General features: G+C 39.2%; 1 protein-coding gene across 2 annotated transcripts; it reads left to right on the forward strand.

The window, feature by feature from the left end:
- Positions 1–9129: 9129 nt before the first annotated feature.
- LOC146003197 (uncharacterized) lies at positions 9130–17215 on the forward strand. 2 transcript variants are annotated; one of them, XM_083141382.1, is made up of 4 exons: positions 9130–9237; positions 10416–10753; positions 13056–13089; positions 17050–17215. In XM_083141382.1, the coding sequence occupies exons 1-4, from the start codon at positions 9147–9149 to the stop codon at positions 17139–17141; spliced, it is 555 nt and encodes a 184-aa protein (XP_082997508.1). In that variant the 5' UTR covers positions 9130–9146; the 3' UTR covers positions 17142–17215. The 2 variants fall into 2 exon arrangements, with proteins under 2 accessions (XP_082997508.1, XP_082997509.1); XM_083141383.1 differs by having other exon boundaries at positions 13056–13138; positions 17050–17172.
- Positions 17216–17466: the final 251 nt, after the last annotated feature.

A 17466-nucleotide genomic window follows, 5' to 3' on the forward strand; every position in this document is an offset into this window, starting at 1 on the left:
GGAATCAGGAGGCTCGAGCCCCCCTTCAGCAATTTTTTCTGTTTACACTAGATAAAATTAGGATTTTGGCATCTTGAATAATGTGATGATAATTTGGGAGAAATAATTATTATCGATACAAGACGGAGAATGTTCTATAACCCTGTTATTGTAAATAGCACGTATCCAAGGTGGGGTTGAGGTTGCTCGAGCCCCCCCCCCCAGGAAATTTTCTATTTTATACTAGATAAAATTAGGTTTTCGGCTTTTTGAATAATGTGACGATGATTTAAGGAGATAGAAAATTATCGAGGCAAGACGGAGAATGTTCTATAACCCTGTTGTTGATAATATTGCACGTAAACTTTTCTTACGCTTTCGGTGTTGTCGCAGCGCACTTGAGCACTATGTAGAGACTTGTCAGCATTTGGAAGCTGCACAACAAAGGTAGCGCCATACGTAGGGCGATTCGTTGTAATTTCTAATCTCTGGAAGGCGGGAGAGGCTACGTTCTTGAATGAGAGAAGGAGTCAACTACTGGCAATATTAACGAATCGTTTTATCTGCGGAACGTTCTAGAATATAATGAGGATATAAATACGCGGATTCAATTTTTCGGTTGATCTGTACAAAGAATCGGTTAATGAGATTTCAGAGGTAAGACAATTCATACAGTCGATTGGTGATCATATCAATCAGCGTCCTCTGGTTGCTTTATAAGATATAGTGATTCGAAAATGAAGACATTGACGAAAGCAGAACATCCGGGGCCTCAGAGTAGTGCTAGCTCGGTTCGAGGGCCGAAGAGATAAAGGCTTCTCTCTCTCTAAAGTGAATATTTAAGCAGTACAGGATATTGGAGTGGTTTATTAAAACAGAAATAAGCTGTATAGATCAACTGAAAATCAAAGTTTTGAGTGATGATTTAGTTTTGCCAGAACTAAATTTCGTATATGCAGTCCGAGAATTTCATAGTATAAAAATATACTTTGTTTAAGCTTACTGGGTTCGAAACACATTCAAACACTTAACTACCATAAAGAGACAGCCGAAAATTTTATGAATGTCGAGAAGAGAAAGGAAGATGTTGCATATGTAGACATTTTAGGCGGAAATTGCAGGCTCTACCAGGACCCAAATCAGGGCTCTGCCAACTGAGCCACCTAGCCATCCTGGACTTGAACCGATTTTTCGTTAAAATGTCTACATAGTACATGTCTTGTGTATATCAAATCGTAAGGTGTTGTCTGTATAGTGAACAAGCACAGAAAATATAGGAGAGAGAAGAAAACTGAGGAGCATTCCCACCGGTTGAGGATATTTTTTTTCTGTGGTCAACAAGAGCTACTACATCGAGGTGACAATGACAGTGGCCTAATAAGGGAGATTTCACACCGTGTCGCCTAAGGATTTCACAAGTCGAAATTAGGTTTGTGCGGCCTTTTGTGTCGCTACGGTGTGAACGTTGCTGTTGCTTGGCCCATTCCAATTGATATGTATTGCGTGTCCCTTCAGTCTGAAACCTTCCTAAGTCTTGAAAATCCAAGTCACAAGGATGGAAAATTAGGGCCTTGTTAAGGTTAGGCGTGAAGGCAGGCAGACGACAGCAACGTAAAGAATCATATCCAAACCTGCAGGAAGAACGCATCTTACTTCAATCTCCAATACGGAATGATAAAAACTTCTGATGAGTTGATTTAAAAAAAAATGTGTCTGAGATAAAGAGAGGCGTGCCCAGGATTTTCGGAAGGGAGAGGGGTTACGCATACTATTTTTGGCGGTCAGTCCTGATTTTGCCATTTTTTCCTGTCTTTGACGTTCCTCTTATTTTTCTTTTTTTTTAAAAAAAAAAAGGAATACTGGGTCAAATGGGGTTATGACCTCACCAACCCTCCCTTGGGCACGTCACTGGAGATAAATGAGTAAGCATTTGATCATACTGGGAGACGAAACATTAGATGTGTTGGGAACGGAAGGTTTTTCACTGTGCATTAATTGTTTCGTGATCCACCTGTATTCGAGTACACTTCCTTTGTTTCGTGCCGATATATGACAAGACAGCGGAAGCTGTGACAGGCATTTTTGAACACTTGTGAGTGCTAAGGCCTGAATCTGAACAATTTGGTGGGTTTTGGCTTTTATACGAGCTGCAAACATGGGAGGTGTTCAGGCTCGAATCAGAGAGAAATACTCGAGAACTGTCTGCGTCCATTTCGCAACCTACAGTTTGAATCTCGCGTTGTCGAGTGGATTGTCAATCCCGTGCATGTGTAACAGCTTCGTAAAAACACTCAAAGACACCATAAATGTTTTTATGCCTGATGAGAAGAAATGAACAAACACACATACTGAGTTGGTTCCGGCACACAATGTTAATGCATGGAAACAGAGGAGTCGAGTGGTAAAAAATGTTCCGATTTCACGTTCTGATTAAAATGTCAGCCTTACAGTGGCGACGATTTAAGGGATAGTTGCTCCCCATTTTTTATTTTCTTGCCTGAACATTATGGCCTCTTAATGTTAAGCCTTGTCTGCTAAGAGAAAGTAAACTTTCCTTGCACCGCACTCCGCTACCTCCCCCCCCCCCTTTTTGGAACCCAATTGCCACCACTGGTCTTGAACATACAATTGTGAGGTTCTTACTATACCCCTTAAAAAAATGGTGTTGAGCCCCCCCCGAAAGGAATTCCTGGATACGTGCCTGCCCGGGACCCCTTGATTTCAAGGCGATGACGCTACCACTGCGCCATCGGGGAGGACGTGTTCCTTGCATTTTTCTTCCAGACGGCCAAGGGTACTTGCAAGGGGCACAAAGGGGCAATTGCACCCTTCGATTTAAAATTTTATACAAATAAAAATACCTGTACATTTCGTAAAATTATCTTGCTCGCTTCGCTCACAATTTCTCCTATTCTTATAGTCCAAGTTCAGAGCCATAGCTATATGGGGCGGCGGGAGTCGGCCCTGGGAGCCCCCGTAAAATTATTTGCGCCCTATTAAAACAATTTCTTTCTATGAAACTTAATATCAAATATTAATGATGACACTGTAATCCAAGAAGTCATTGGTCAATCAAGGGATTCCTATTTTTGTCAGGTGTCGAAACATGTATTTCAACTATAATATAATACAATTCACACAATATTTTGCAAAATGGTTAACGTAACCAGTAGGCAAACATTGTATGTAGTGATACAAGAGTCTCCCCTTTGAAGGAAATAGAGTCCGTGGTGGACTAAGGGACCCATGTTTTAATGTTTTAGCAAGGTCAAAAAAAGTATTACAATTTTTTCCACAATTCATCAAAGTGCAGATCCTAACCATTATTATGTAATTAATCCGATTTTGCTTGTACAACACAACACAATGGTGTTGTTGGATTCTCGATAGATTCCTTTGTGCGTAAAAAATCTTGCGTACTGGAAACTAGAGGGAATCATTATGAAGCATGATTTATAAAGGGGTCCCTTAATCAGTTCTGCAGAGAGGCCCAAAGCTGTTGTTAGTCATCAATTAACATTATCGACCTGTAAATATCAAGTAGGGTGAAGGCACATAATGGTTCGGATCCCACTTTAAACTGTAGGTCCAGTCCAAATTTATTTATTTATTTATTAAGTGTGCATAAAGTGGACCTTAAACACCAAATCAATCAATTACAATATCAAGTAGGTACAGTCTCTATTAGCCTATTTATGTTAAACTTTATATTCTTTGGCAACCTGGAAAGGTCATTATCGAAATATTGCTATTTGATGTTGCTCGAAGTTTTTTTTTTTTTTTTTTTTGTTCGTTGCAGTTTCAAGATACCATCCCTTTTCTGTTACTTATAGCTTTTGGGGGAGGGGGGCAAGTGCCTCTGTGTACTCTACCATAACATGTGCCAATGCGACACAATATATTAAAAAATTGCCCCCTCTAGGATTGACTTCGCCCCCCCCCTACAAAAAATTCCTGGCTTCGGGCCTGATAGAATAGCTTCTTTGGTCATTATTTACATGGCAGCTCTTCTCATTGATTGACGAGAAGATTGAAAGGATGTGCAGGGGAGAAACGGCTGTCCTGTAAGTCGTACATTATATTTTCAGCACAATTTCTCAACAAACGCACATAAAGTAAAGTAATAGTGCAATTGTTAATTAGTGTTCGCTACCTACGAGATGTTCAAAGTATTATTGTCGCGGACGATGTTTCAACTTCAAAGCTAATAAATCTTATCTTGCACTCAATATTCAATGAAGCAATACTTAGAAACTGAGTTCCGATTGTGTAAAGGTTTTTGAAAGTTGCATACGTGATGATACGGAAGGCGAGTGTGGAAGAAAAGGCCAGAGGCGCAACCACGAATTTTTGTCTGGAGGGAGAAAGTACCAGGATAAACGTACCAATAATAATAATAGTAATAATAAAAACATTAATAATGTCATTATTATTACTAGTGGTAGTAGTGGTAGTATCAAAGACGTTATTATCCTCATAAATTACGCAAAAGGTAGGTAGATGTCTGTGCTAAAGCATTTAATTGGAACAAACGATTTGAAATATTTTTTCAACACCAGAAATTTTACATTAGCTAATAATTGAAAACAAGCACACAAACTGTATTTTTGAATGTCAGAAAATGAATGATAAATGCGTGCCGAAGATATTTTTTTTGTACATATAACATGTATAACTTTCATATGTTTTACAGATAAGCAACATGGAGCGACATAAAATAAGAAAATACATATGCAAGATGCTAACACTAAATTATGTACGTATTCAAAGTTTTTTCATTATACATATACAAGACATATTATTTAAATACATCACATAAAAAAAAACAATTATATTGCGAGCGAAGCGAGAAAGTAAATTTTTTGATCCAATTTTTGCAATTTAAAACAATATTGATTTAATAAGGAACAAATAATAGCACATGGCGCCAAGGCATTTTCTCTTTCACATTTTTTAAAAATTAGATTATTTGGCGCCCATGACCGACTCCCGACGCCCCCTAGCTACGTCTCTGAACTTGACGAGACTGAGAAAAGCTGGCACTGCAAGCAAAGCGAGCAAGAAAATTTTACGAAATGTATTTTTATTTGTATAAAATTTGAAATAGAAGGGGGCAATTTCTCGTCTGTGCCCCCTGCAGGTGCCTTTGGCCATCAATGTTTGCCCCCCCCCAAGAATTGACTTCCGTCGAAGGTTGGGGGACAATGCCCCTGCCCTCCTCTGTGGTTGCACCACTGAGTAAGTCCGAAATTTGGAGGAACAAATTGAATCAATCCTGCTACAGCAACTTTTTGGGAAGCGATGATCGCTTTATTCCAGGCGATTTTCTTCTATTATTATTGCACGTGGCAAGAGCACAAACAGGTTGATTTGTTCTCATTCTACCGGCATTCAAGAAAAAGTGTGTATAAGTAAATAATCGACCCATTTATCTCAAGCTTCCGTATACGATAACGAAGTAAGTTCCATTCTGTCCTCTTAATGACGTCATAGCGCGCACAGAATCATGGGAGAAAATCTCGGAACCTCGGGAATGGCATACCTTATAAAGGTACCTTGGGTCTTTCCATTGCGAGTGTTATCGCGTTGAGCACCGCACGTGTATTGTGAGACAGGAGAACCTTGTTTGTTTTTCGAAGATTTCAGAAGTTTTAAGGTAAGTTGTATTTCCATCGGCAGTTCATTTGGTTGCAACAAAGTGGCAATAACCGTGTATGCACTTAAAAGGCTATTGTTTGAAGCACAAATGAGCATAGTTGTTTTTTATATGCGCTGCCAGGGTTCAGTAAAATTTCGATCAGGAAATCAAAGATGGCGAGGCTACAAAAATGGCATAGTAGTATGCCATATTTGTACCCACACCATGCCATATTTGTATTCTACTATTCAATGTTCATTTGTAGGAATACATTAATTATTTTCATGACAAACACTAAGAAAAGTGACAATAAGTATAAAATAATAATAAATAAATGAATCCATTAGTCTAGGTAATAAATATGAACTACGTGTTTTGTTTAAAAATGAAATAAATAAATAATTTCCTGTAACAGTCCATACCAGATACAAAGCAAGTTGTACTCGTCCCACTGTAAAGGTTAACGTCGGCATATGAAAGAACCGTTGTTGCCCTTTGTTCAATCGCAAGAGAAGGAGAGAGAGTATTGCGCAGTCTTAGATATAAAAATGCTACAGTGAAACTAGAGAACGACCCGTGGGCCTAATTGATGCAGGAAGCCACATTAATAGGGAACCGCCACACATTGCCTACGAAGGAATATGAAAGAAAACCGAACGTTAACCTCTATAATGGAACGATAACAGCTACCTAAACATGCTAGTGGAGTCTCTATTGGGTCTGTATTCTTCTCTCAGACATGCCACCCAAAAGGAAGCAGTGGGACCATGACAACATGAGTCGAGCAATAGCTGATTGCAGGAATAAAGTAATGGGCTCCCTGAAAGCGTCCAAACTGTACAGTGTACCACACACAACATTACGCAGGTTAGTTCACTCTGATTTGCCGATTACAGATGCTGTTACGCAGAAGCTTGGTAGGAAAGTAGTTCTAGGCGCAAGACTTGAAGAAGAGTTAGCTAGCTACCTGTTGAACATGGAGAAACAATTTTTCGGTCTCACGAGGAGAGATCTGCGGCAGATGGCATACCAGCTGGCTGTACAAAATGGACTGAAACGCCCATGAAGCACTGTGCAGGGAAAGGTTGGTTGAAACTATTTCTAAAGAGGCACAAAGGAATATTGTCTTTGCGAAAACCTACAGCAACATCATATCACCGAACCCTGGGATTCAATAGAGAAAATGTGAACAAATTTTTCAACATGTTAGGAGAAGAGATGGAAAAGAAAAACTATGGACCAGACAGAATATTTAACGTTGATGAAACTGGGTTAAGCATAGTGCAGTCGAGAGTTCCCCAGGTGTTGGCCCGTAAAGGTAAACGGTAAGTGGCATCGCTAAGTTCAGCTGAAAGGGGAGCACTTGTGACGGTAGTCACATGTATGAGTGCCAGTAGCATTTATGTACCACCCATGATGATCTTCCCTAGGAAAAACATGAATTCTCAACTATTGAGAGGTGCACCCCCAGGAACCATTGCTGCATGTCACCCATCTGGGTGGATTCAGGCACATATTTTCACGGATTGGTTCAGGCATTTCCTCCAATACACGAAGCCCTCTGCGCAATCTCCTGTACTGTTAATATTAGATGGCCATTACAGCCATTCTAGAAATCTTGAGGTGTTGCTATTGGCAAGAGAGAATCATGTTTGCATTGTACGCTTTCCTCCACATGCGTCGCAAAACTTCAACCTTTAGATAGGAGTTTTATGAGTCCACTGAAAGCAAGATACAGTGAAGAAATCCGCCTCTGGATGAGAATCAATTCACGCCCCCTAAACAACTTTGATATTGCAGAACTATTTGGGAATGCGTACTTAAAATTTCAAACGGGCAATTGCTGTGAATGGATTTAAGGTAACGGGGATTTATCCTCTCAACCCCAACATTTTTGCCGATGAAGAATTCATAAATGCCGAGATGGAGGCTTCTGCTGAAGATTTGACTACAGACATCAACACTTCATCCCAGAAAGCAACGGATGAGACAGGACCTTCAACTTCGAGGGTAACACCATGGAACATCTCTCCCATTCCCAAAATTGTGAAAAGTGCTGGAAGTCGTGGAAGGAAGGCTGGTTCCTCAGCTGCTTTTACATCTTCCCCATACAAAAACACATTGGAAATTTCACTAAATAAGGAACCTGCTAAGTCAACAAAGAAGAAACTTCAATTGGCGAAAATGATCGGACCTGCGGAAGTAGAGAAATCTGTGCAGACTCCTCTTGCGGCAGCAAATAACAAGAAAAAGAAAATGAAGTACGTCGATCAGCAATCAACAGATTCCGAGGAGGAAGATGACGTTATGAGCATTAGGGATGATTCATCTAGCTCTAATTTCAGCAGTAATGGCGATCACGAACCACAGGACTCTGATGTCATCTGCATGTTCTGTGATGGGAAATTTTCAAACGATGTTCATGGTGAACAGTGGATTATGCGTATGTTGTGTCGTTTGTGGGCCCACGTGGAGTGTGCTGGATCAGAGAAAGAATGCTATGTGTGTGACTTTTGTCAATAGACTAGGAATGAGTTCTATTAGGTCTATGGCAGAGACTATCACAACTTCAAAACACTGACATAGACCGTACTGTTTTCTAATATTATATATCGCAGTGTGGTTATGTTTATCAGGTTCTAAAACTGTTTTGTTCACAGAAGATACAAGTATGCCATATTAGTAACCCTACTTGCCATGTCTGAAATTGTGCAGTGTTTGTATTTTTCGTATATCATGACTAATTGTGTTGTCCGATGTGACTACTATTATCAATAATTACACAACATTCAATACTATAACTATTTATGTACATTGCACACACTTGGGAATAAAACTGACTGACGTATGAACCAAAATATAAATGGTATGCCATATTTGGCTCCTTTCCTCTACTAATAATAATAATAATAATAATGTTGGTCCCGGGTTCGAATTCCGGCTTGGGCATGGATGTCTTGTGTGTCCATTCATCAATTTCATCATATCATCACTCATCCCCATCTTTGCAAATTAGCCAAAAGTGGCACAAGAAACGAAGTAAAATAAAGCAAATCAATAATAATAATAATAATAATAATAATAATTAACATTATTATTATTAGTATTATTATTGGTACGTTTATCCTGGTACTTGGCCCCCTCCAGACAAAAGTTCGTGGTTGCGCCTCTGGCTAGTTCTTTTCCAGCACCGCTGTTTGGGGTGGGGTGGGGTGTGTGATGCAAAAGCTCTTCCGAAAATCTGAATCTTTTCGTGAAAGTAAGATTGCCTTTCCTGTGTAATTGATAACAGCTTCTCTGAGTGCTTATTTGAAGGCGAAATTGGGAATGAAATGTAGAGTCGAGCTTCTGCTAAGTGTCGTCTCCTCTCGATACCAATGCTCAGATACTTGTCTACGTATTATTTCTAACATCCATCGTAGGTGGGAGTACCGTAATCCGCCACAGGTGTTCATTGCAGATGTGGCTAGATTGGCTAAAACTATTTCCAGTTTCTTCATCTTCCTTCTGTCCAGTAATTTATCACGCGATGAAAGTAATAGCTCTAAGTTTGCGGTTGCTTTTACTTTTATTTCACTTCCAGTTATTGTTTGGGAGGTCTATGCATAGATTTCGTCTACGTAAGTATTTATGCATGCTTTTATATTTATGCTTTAATCTCTCTCTCTCTCTCTCTCTCACACACACACACACACACACACACACACGCACATACGTATCGACAAACACACAGTGAGATATATATTCATGCCTGACCAGGGTTCGAACGTGGGACATCTGAATTGTTAGTGTGTTAACTGAACACTTCGCGACGGAAGGCGACCATAACATAAATCGTAAAAGCCTTCTCAAAATCCTTAGGATCTTTCGCTACGGAAACCCATCAGAAATAATCTCTGAGAATGAACAACTATTGATTGTTCCAAGCAGACACATCCTTTCCAGATGAATAAAAATTATAAATGACGAAACATATTTTTCTGTATTTCTTGTTAGAAAGTAGTTGTTTTCAAATTTAATGTTAAATTTAAATTAAGACGCAAAATATCGGTGTTATCGATGAAAATTAGAGATGTGCGACTTGTGAAAAGCTCTTTAGTACTAAAATTTATTTCTTAAACAAATATTATTCCTTGTCGCAAATGGGAGTCATTACCCCCCCCCCCACCTAGAAATTGGTATTCTTCATTTCAAGTTACAAATAAGAAAAATGTTAACAACATAAATAAAGTTAAGTTAGTATTCGAACAGAATAACTAGAGTAAAAACTGCATTATATTGGAAGAGAGGATTGTAAAGTACAGTAATCAAGTTAGGTTTCATATTGTATCAATTAATCCAAAGAATAAATGGTTCCACAATTTTCATAATTAGAGATTTATGTGAAAGGTTACACAACACTTTAGGACTAAAATCCCCGCTTAACTTTTAAAGCTTTTTCTTGAACGAGGTGTGTAAAAGTTAATAAGAGAATAGAATAACTACGCATTTCAGAAGGTCTACATTAACTGCATGAAATGTATAAAAACTAATGAAAAGCAGTTGTGCTAGATATTCTCTCATGGTTTATTTCCATTTCTTTATAATAGTTATGTTTGTAATAAAAATCATAACCGTTATTATTATTATTTCTACTTTTCATGTCGACCAAAATTTTCTTGCCACGGCCATACTGCCCAGTCAGTACATTGAATTTGCAGTAAACCGAGATAACGATTTTTTTAACATCAAAGACTGTTACTTTTGCCCTTTTCAGCATCCAGTAAACTAGTTGAGGTGTTACTTTTGCCCTTTTCAGCATCCAGTAAACTAGTTGAGGTGTCACCAGTACTAGTGGAGCCGCCATCTTGGCAACCAGAGGATGATGACTATGAAGATGAATACAATAATGGACTTCTTGACGCAAGAGATTCATCAATGAGTCAAGATGCTGCGATGAAAAACCTTGATATCAGCGTATTCACTGGCGACGACACTGATGGTTCCCCAGAACCTGTTCAATATTATCGTCCTCTTGGGTTGCGCAAAGTGATTCTTCCTAAGGGGACCAGAAGTTTTACAAAGACCTTCGTCCCGCGACTGGAGCAACGACAAGGAACGCTGTCGCTCAGAAATGACGATGGACTTCAGTTAATGGTGAGTCATGGTTTAAATTGATATTCAAGTTCAAAATCCCGTCTAAGAAATTTCTTTCCATCCTTTTTATTTCCTTCCTTCCTTCTTTTTTCTTTTCTCTCTTTTCTTCTTTCTATGTTACATGGTTTCTTTCTTTCATTATTTCTTTCTCGCTGATTCTTTCTTTCGTTCCATCTATCTTTCTCTCCTTCCTTCTTTCTTTAATCATTCTGTCTTTCATTCCCTTATTCCTTCTTATTTTCTCTTTCATTGATTCTTTCCTGCTTTCATTCATTCCTTCTATCTTTGATTCCTTCCTTATTTCTTCTTTCATTCTTTTTCCCTTCATTCTTAATTTTTACATCATTATTTCTTTAATGTTTTCCTTCTTTATTTTTTCTTCCATTGCTTCCTTTCTTTCTTTCACTCCTTGTTATACTCTGTTCCGCATATATCTGGAGCAAAGCCGCGCATAGCAACAGAGAAGCGGGAGGGGGAATCGAGTGGGCAGAGCGAAACAGTACACGCTGCTGCTGCGAAGGCTGGCAACTGCAGTCGCTCCCTCGTCCACGCCATCCCGTTCTTCTCACGTGTTTATTGGTGGAGCCATCTTGCGTCACTACTTGCGCAGAGACTTGTTTCGTTCGCTTGCTCCAGAGATACCCGGGACAGAGTGTAGATTCATTTTTCTTTCCTTCTTTCTCTCTTTCCTTCATTCCCTTCTATAAATAAATAAATTCTTTAAATAATTATTATCTTCCAGTGGATGCACGTGGAGTCATTTATGACGTTTGCATTGTTATCATGTGCCAAACTATATTTCCTGCTTTCTTAGGTGAAATGAGTTTAAGTTAAGATAACATGAAGTTGTGGGTTTCTTTCTCCCGTTGTTGTTGTCTGGTGCAGATAAAAACTAGGCATATATAAGTATTAAATCCTCGCAGTCGTAGAAGTAGAGTTTCATGGGTAGGAAGCATTTGATTCTGGTCTTGATTTTTGCAACGCTTCTTTGGGGGCACAGTCCATGAATCACGATCGTGTGAAACGTGGTGACCGAATCGTGGTGACCGAATCGTGGTCGCCGGTTGGAGTCTGAGAGACAACCTTCCGTGTAGGGCAGGATACGTCAGAACACGAAGCGGAAAGTGTATGAGGACAGGGTGGGTTCAACGGTTTGGATATCAACCCTGTAGAAGGCGAGGATTTTCTAACACTAACGCTCGCTGTATACACCAAGTATTTCCCTTCTCTCTCTTCTTTGTTCACTCACTCTATCTCGATTTTTCCTTTCCCTGTCTTTCTCTTTCAATTATTTTTACCTCTTTTTCACGGTCCCTCTCTCTCGTCCGCGTGCTACTTCTTTTTCTTTCTTTGTTCACTCAGTCTTTTGCGTGTGTTCGTTTTCCCTTTGTCTCAGATTCAATTCTTCATCTCTCTTCTTGTTCTTCTCTTATCTCTCTTTCTCCCTCTCCCTCTCTCTCACGCCTGCGCGTGCTTCTTTATATCTGTTTATTCACTCAGCATTTCACTGATTTTTCTTTTCTCTGTTTCAATTATTTATTTCTCTTTCTGTTTCACTGTATTTCTATCCTCTCTTTATCTTTCTCTCTTTCGTTGGTCTATACATTTCCCATTTCTCTCTTCTTCACTTGGTTCTTTTTTACCCAGGCTTTCGCATCCTTACTTCTTTTCCTTTCTCTCTCTCACACACATTTATTTCCCTTCTGTATCTTTCTCTCTCTCTCTCTTTTTGTTTCTTCACTTATTCTCCTTGCATTCTGCTTTTCTCTTCTCCCTCCCTCTCTCCCTCTTTAGCTGATTTATTTATATCCCTTTAATTTTGATGTCTCTCGATTTAGTTCTTCTCCTCTATCTTGAGCACACAAGCGTGCGCACAGCGTAAAGGGCGCAGATGCCCCCTAATATTTTTACTCGCAAAGTTGCATCATGGCACACATTAAAATTTAATCAACATCACGAGATAGGCGTTTAAATTTTCTAATGTCTTGCCTCACAAGTTTGTCTCTGTAATATAGCGGAGGTGTTTGAAAGTTTTGTACCGACTGAACGAAGATTAACATTGTAGGATAGAATATTTTCGTAATCATTATGATGTAGGACCGACAGTGACATGCACTGTGTTACGTGATGTGTTACTGGAGTCGTGTTGGCACATTGTGGGTTATTTATGTATATTAGTGCAAGTACGTCAGTTAAATAAATCAGTCAAGCTTTGGTATCATTTTAAGTCATGCATTAATTGAAACAGTGTGGAACAATATGCATGCCAACTGTTGCTAATGCCTTGCTTCTCTTCTTTCAGATGAAAGTTCCGCCCTCGGGAGAAACTCCAGATTGTAAGTACGAGAAGAGGTCAGACCTTCAGCTTCGTGTAGTGTGCACATTGTACGTGTTTTAAATGTTCTCTATATTTCCTACCTCCTAACCATGACCACGTTTAAGTTAAGTATTTTTCATCGTCGCTTTTCTGCCTCTTGAAGATAATCGCGACAATGAAGATGAATGACGAAATACACCCTGTCTCGGGAATCTGTGGAGCAACGTAGCACATAACGGTAGAGAAGAGGACAAAGCGAGAGGCGGAACAAAGCAGTGGCCGCTGCTGCAGACGGCTGGTAGCTGCAGCCCCTTGTTACCCTACTCACTACCTCTCTCGCACGTTTTGGGTCGAGCTCTCCCGAGTCGCTACTTTCGCAGAGGACTTGTTTTCGTTCGCTTGCTCCAGAGATTCCCGCGACAGAAAGAGGATAAAAGAACACTTGCAAATCAGTCCCAGTGGCCAGACCAAGGCTCGAACCCGGGCGATTCTACGAGTATATCGAGATCGCGAGTCGGCCGTTAACAGAAGGGGGAGGCGCAGTCTCCTTTACTATTCCCAACAGACAATAAATATTTGGCCACTAAGTCACATTTACCCCGAATACGCAAGGCTGTCCTGGGGGGCGGGGGGTTCCAGGGAGGAGGGGACAAACAAAATACCCTCCAGAGATTTATTTTGAAATTATCCTGTTACTGCAATGATTTCTACCAGTTTTACTTGTAATTCTCAGTCCTTTTTAATCAGTAGTGAACACTGCCGCCCGCACTCTTTTTTAAGGGTCGAGGATTTTCACATTTATGTTAGAGGTCAAGTTTTTATAATGCGTTAACTAGGAGTATTTCTAAACCGTATACTTTATTTGTGTGTAAGTTGCAACCTCTCAAAATGTTCTTGCCTGTATTTTTTATTTCAATATATTTGTATTATTAATCATTATCTTTAAAAACAGAATTAACCTAAATGTTCATTAATCTTGTCGATCACTGTTCTATTGAAGATTATATTGAGGCATGTACGCCAGCAGAGATTTATGTAGAGGGATCTGGTCTTTGATATAAATTGAAGTAATAGTAGTAATAATATTTTTGCAAACATTTTTTCAATTATATAGAAAACAATAGCTATTATTATGATTACTATTACTATTATAATTATATCGTTGGGTAGACTCTTCTACTCCAAACATCAGATGGGCGAATATCTCACACAACTAACTTTCTTTATTATTCGGATTTCAGATCATTAATGCATAGCAATATAGCGCCAATCTTCTCAACCAACGGGGAAATTCTATTCGCGAAGTTCATGAACTGGAGAAACTTCCTCTCAAAACCATTTAGTTTTTCGATTACGTGGTCTCAACTTTTCGAACTATATAATTTTCCCCTTTGTTATTCAGATTGAATTGTAATTAAGTTAAATTTATTTTTTCGTCAAATCTCATAAATACAAGCGTTTTGCTATTTTCTCCTGCAATGAAACAATGTCAATTTCCAGGGGCGTGGGGGCGATTCGCTCCTCCCCGAGTATATATAGAGGTCATTTTTAGTACATAACATGCATTCGTGGCTTTAACTGATAAAGAGATTGTCATTATCACCACGGGCGCCGACTTGTCAAAATTATTGGGGGGGCTCTGATCACTGGAATAAATGAATGAATGACTCACTCCCTCACTTTTTTAAAAATAAAAATTACTTCTTCGTATAGGAGTTTTTAAGCAGCTATTATATTCCTCATGCAAATGAAATGTAACATGAAAAACGTTTAGAAAATGTTTCAAAGTCTCTTTATGTCTATTGTGTCTGCTCATTTGTTTTTTAGATAATTAACATTTTTATTGAAAAGTATGTATTTACATTATGAGACCAACGTAACAGTTTTATGCTGGCCTCGGTAGCCGAGCGTGTTGGGTGATCGACTCAACTCGCTTTGATCCAGAGGTCTCGGGTTCGAGTCCCGGCAAGGGCATGGGTGTGTTTTAATATCCGCAACATACATGTGACGGGTTGAAAATAACCTTAGTGTTGACGTGCCCTATAAAGTAACGAATATTTACAATATTTAACAGTTTCATTTAATTATTTACATAAATGCTAACACAAATCGCAGGAAAATAGTTTTACTTTTTTGTTCTTGCTACAATGTTTTACTTTTTAAATTTAATTTTGCAATAAGCATCCAAATCTTGGCGAAAGAATTCTCGCGTTTGCTGAAAGTTTGTTGTGCAACTGTTCACAGCTGAGATGCATTCTTTCTCTACGGCTGTTACTTTTTGTAGTTCTGCAGATTCATGTCCTTGTTTAACACAGACGTCAGTGTATATTGATTTATAATGCTATTTTGGAGTGAGTTTTGGCAGCATGAGGATTTTCAAGTCTCTTAGGGGCGTGATGTTGCCGGGGCAATTCTGGCTCATCAACGTGACTGGGTTTGCCCTCCGTGCATTTCTGCCAGAACTGCTCAAAACCCATTCGCTTTTCTTGAAAGATGTCAGTCAAGTATTTTAGTTTTGATTCCTCTGCTATTGGACCCATCACATGGCAATAGAGGGAGAGAATGAAAAATGTCTTGAAGTGAAGCATTGTCTCCAGGTATCCAGCACATTTTGATGCTGCGTCAGTAGAATCTTCTTCAGACAATTTCTCAAATAAATTGAGAAGGTTTTCATAGTTCTTTAAGATCTGTTGCACACTGGAGGCTCTCAACGTCCACCGACGAGGGCAAAGTGGTCACAGTCCAGTATGGCCAGCCTTCTCATTCACATCAAAAATATTCCTAAATATTTGCATTATTTTAGGGGATTCCCAAACAGTCTTCAACAAGTCGTTTGCTAAATTAATTATGTCTCTAGATTAATATATGTATAATAGCAAATAATAATTATATACTTAGTATATAGTAATAAGTCATGTGTTTTGCTGTCTCCGGTCATAGCGCCCCCAAAGTTGATGGTTTAGCGGTCTCAGCCCCCAAAATTGATGGCCTAGAACATTTCAAAGGTGTATTTAAAGTTAAGTTCATGTGGCACAATTCAGAGTAAACTTTACAAGAGAAGCAAAATAATACATTAGATCCTCTTAAGGAAAATTATTTGGGGGGCTCTGCCCCCACATCTTTAACATTGGGTGGGGGGGGGGGGCTCGAGCTAACCACTCTCCCACAGGGTCGGGCCCAAGCCCCATGGAGTCGGCGCCTATGATCGATCACCAGTGCATTTTTTTTCTGGCTGTTCGCAACGGTACGCGGTGCCGACACCTTTTCCTATGTGAGAATAAACCAATGAGTGTGTGTGTGTGTGTGTAACTGCATTGATGCATGCACAATCATTTATGAACATACCACAATATTTTGAGTAATTCTTATGATGAACACAGCAACAAAGTAACAAAAATCACTTAACTGCCGGCCTCCGTGTGGTAGTGGTTAGCACAGCGCACTACGCCGCCAGGGGTTCTAGGTTCGAATCCGGTCCTGGGTGTTCTTTGCGAGTGTCCCTTCATCAACTTCATCATATCATTACTCATCCTCATCGTCGCGATTTGCCAAAAGTATTCAGAAAACGACGCTGAATAACAAAAATCAAATCAAACAATAACTTCAAGAATACCGGAAACTTTATTACAAAAAAAAAGCTCTGATTAGTGATCACCTGTGGTAGTTTTGAAATATTTTTACGTATTGTGTATTTTTCCTACCACTTTTGGCTTATCGCGATGATGAAGTTGAAGGGACACTAAAAACATAAATTCCGAGGGTAGGACTCGAACTCGGAACTTTCAAGCGCGTGATTTTGAGTCGACCACGCAACGCGCTCTTCCACTAAGATGGCGCTAGATATTTTTTATAATTTCCTTTGAAATTCAAAATATATTTCCGAATTAAGGAGATCATGGATAAGAAAGTATAGAACTATGTTTATAAATTTAAGAATAGTATTATCATAAAATTTTTAATGCTTTATCATTACTTTCAGTTCTTGAACCTGAACAGACAGGGAGAGACAAAACAGTGGTAGTCCTGGAAATGAAAGCCACCGTCTATCGCCCTCTACACAAACAAATGTGAATTAAATCAAAATTGAAATTTCTTGTTATCATAACCTTGTAACTATTAAAAAAGAAATACATGAATTTTATACTGTCAGGTTTATTCCTATTGAGTATTTTTGCTGGCCTCCTTAGTAGAGTGTTTAGCACAGTGCGCTACAACGCCAAGGGTAGGAATGTTTGGTTCACTTGGTTCCCTGACGCTTGGCGCTCCAGGTAAACATTTTCTTCGTTTGAATGTGCAATTCTCTCTTACTTACCTTACTTACATAGATTATTTCTCTGTATGGTAGCAATTTACCAAAAAAACATTCAACTGAGTTGTGATATTACCTATATATACC

The sequence above is a fragment of the Lepisma saccharinum genome, chromosome 19 (assembly GCF_977018435.1).
Source record: "Lepisma saccharinum chromosome 19, izLepSacc3.1, whole genome shotgun sequence".
In the NCBI taxonomy this organism is placed as follows: domain Eukaryota; kingdom Metazoa; phylum Arthropoda; class Insecta; order Zygentoma; family Lepismatidae; genus Lepisma; species Lepisma saccharinum.

Bases quoted from the DNA above. Each gene is read 5' to 3' on its own strand.
- LOC146003197 (XM_083141382.1), top strand. From the start codon at position 9,147: ATGAAAGTAATAGCTCTAAGTTTGCGGTTGCTTTTACTTTTATTTCAC. The intron at 10,754-13,055 runs GTGAGTCATGGT...CTCTTCTTTCAG, and splicing joins ACGATGGACTTCAGTTAATG to ATGAAAGTTCCGCCCTCGGG. The intron at 13,090-17,049 runs GTAAGTACGAGA...CATTACTTTCAG, and splicing joins CTCGGGAGAAACTCCAGATT to TTCTTGAACCTGAACAGACA.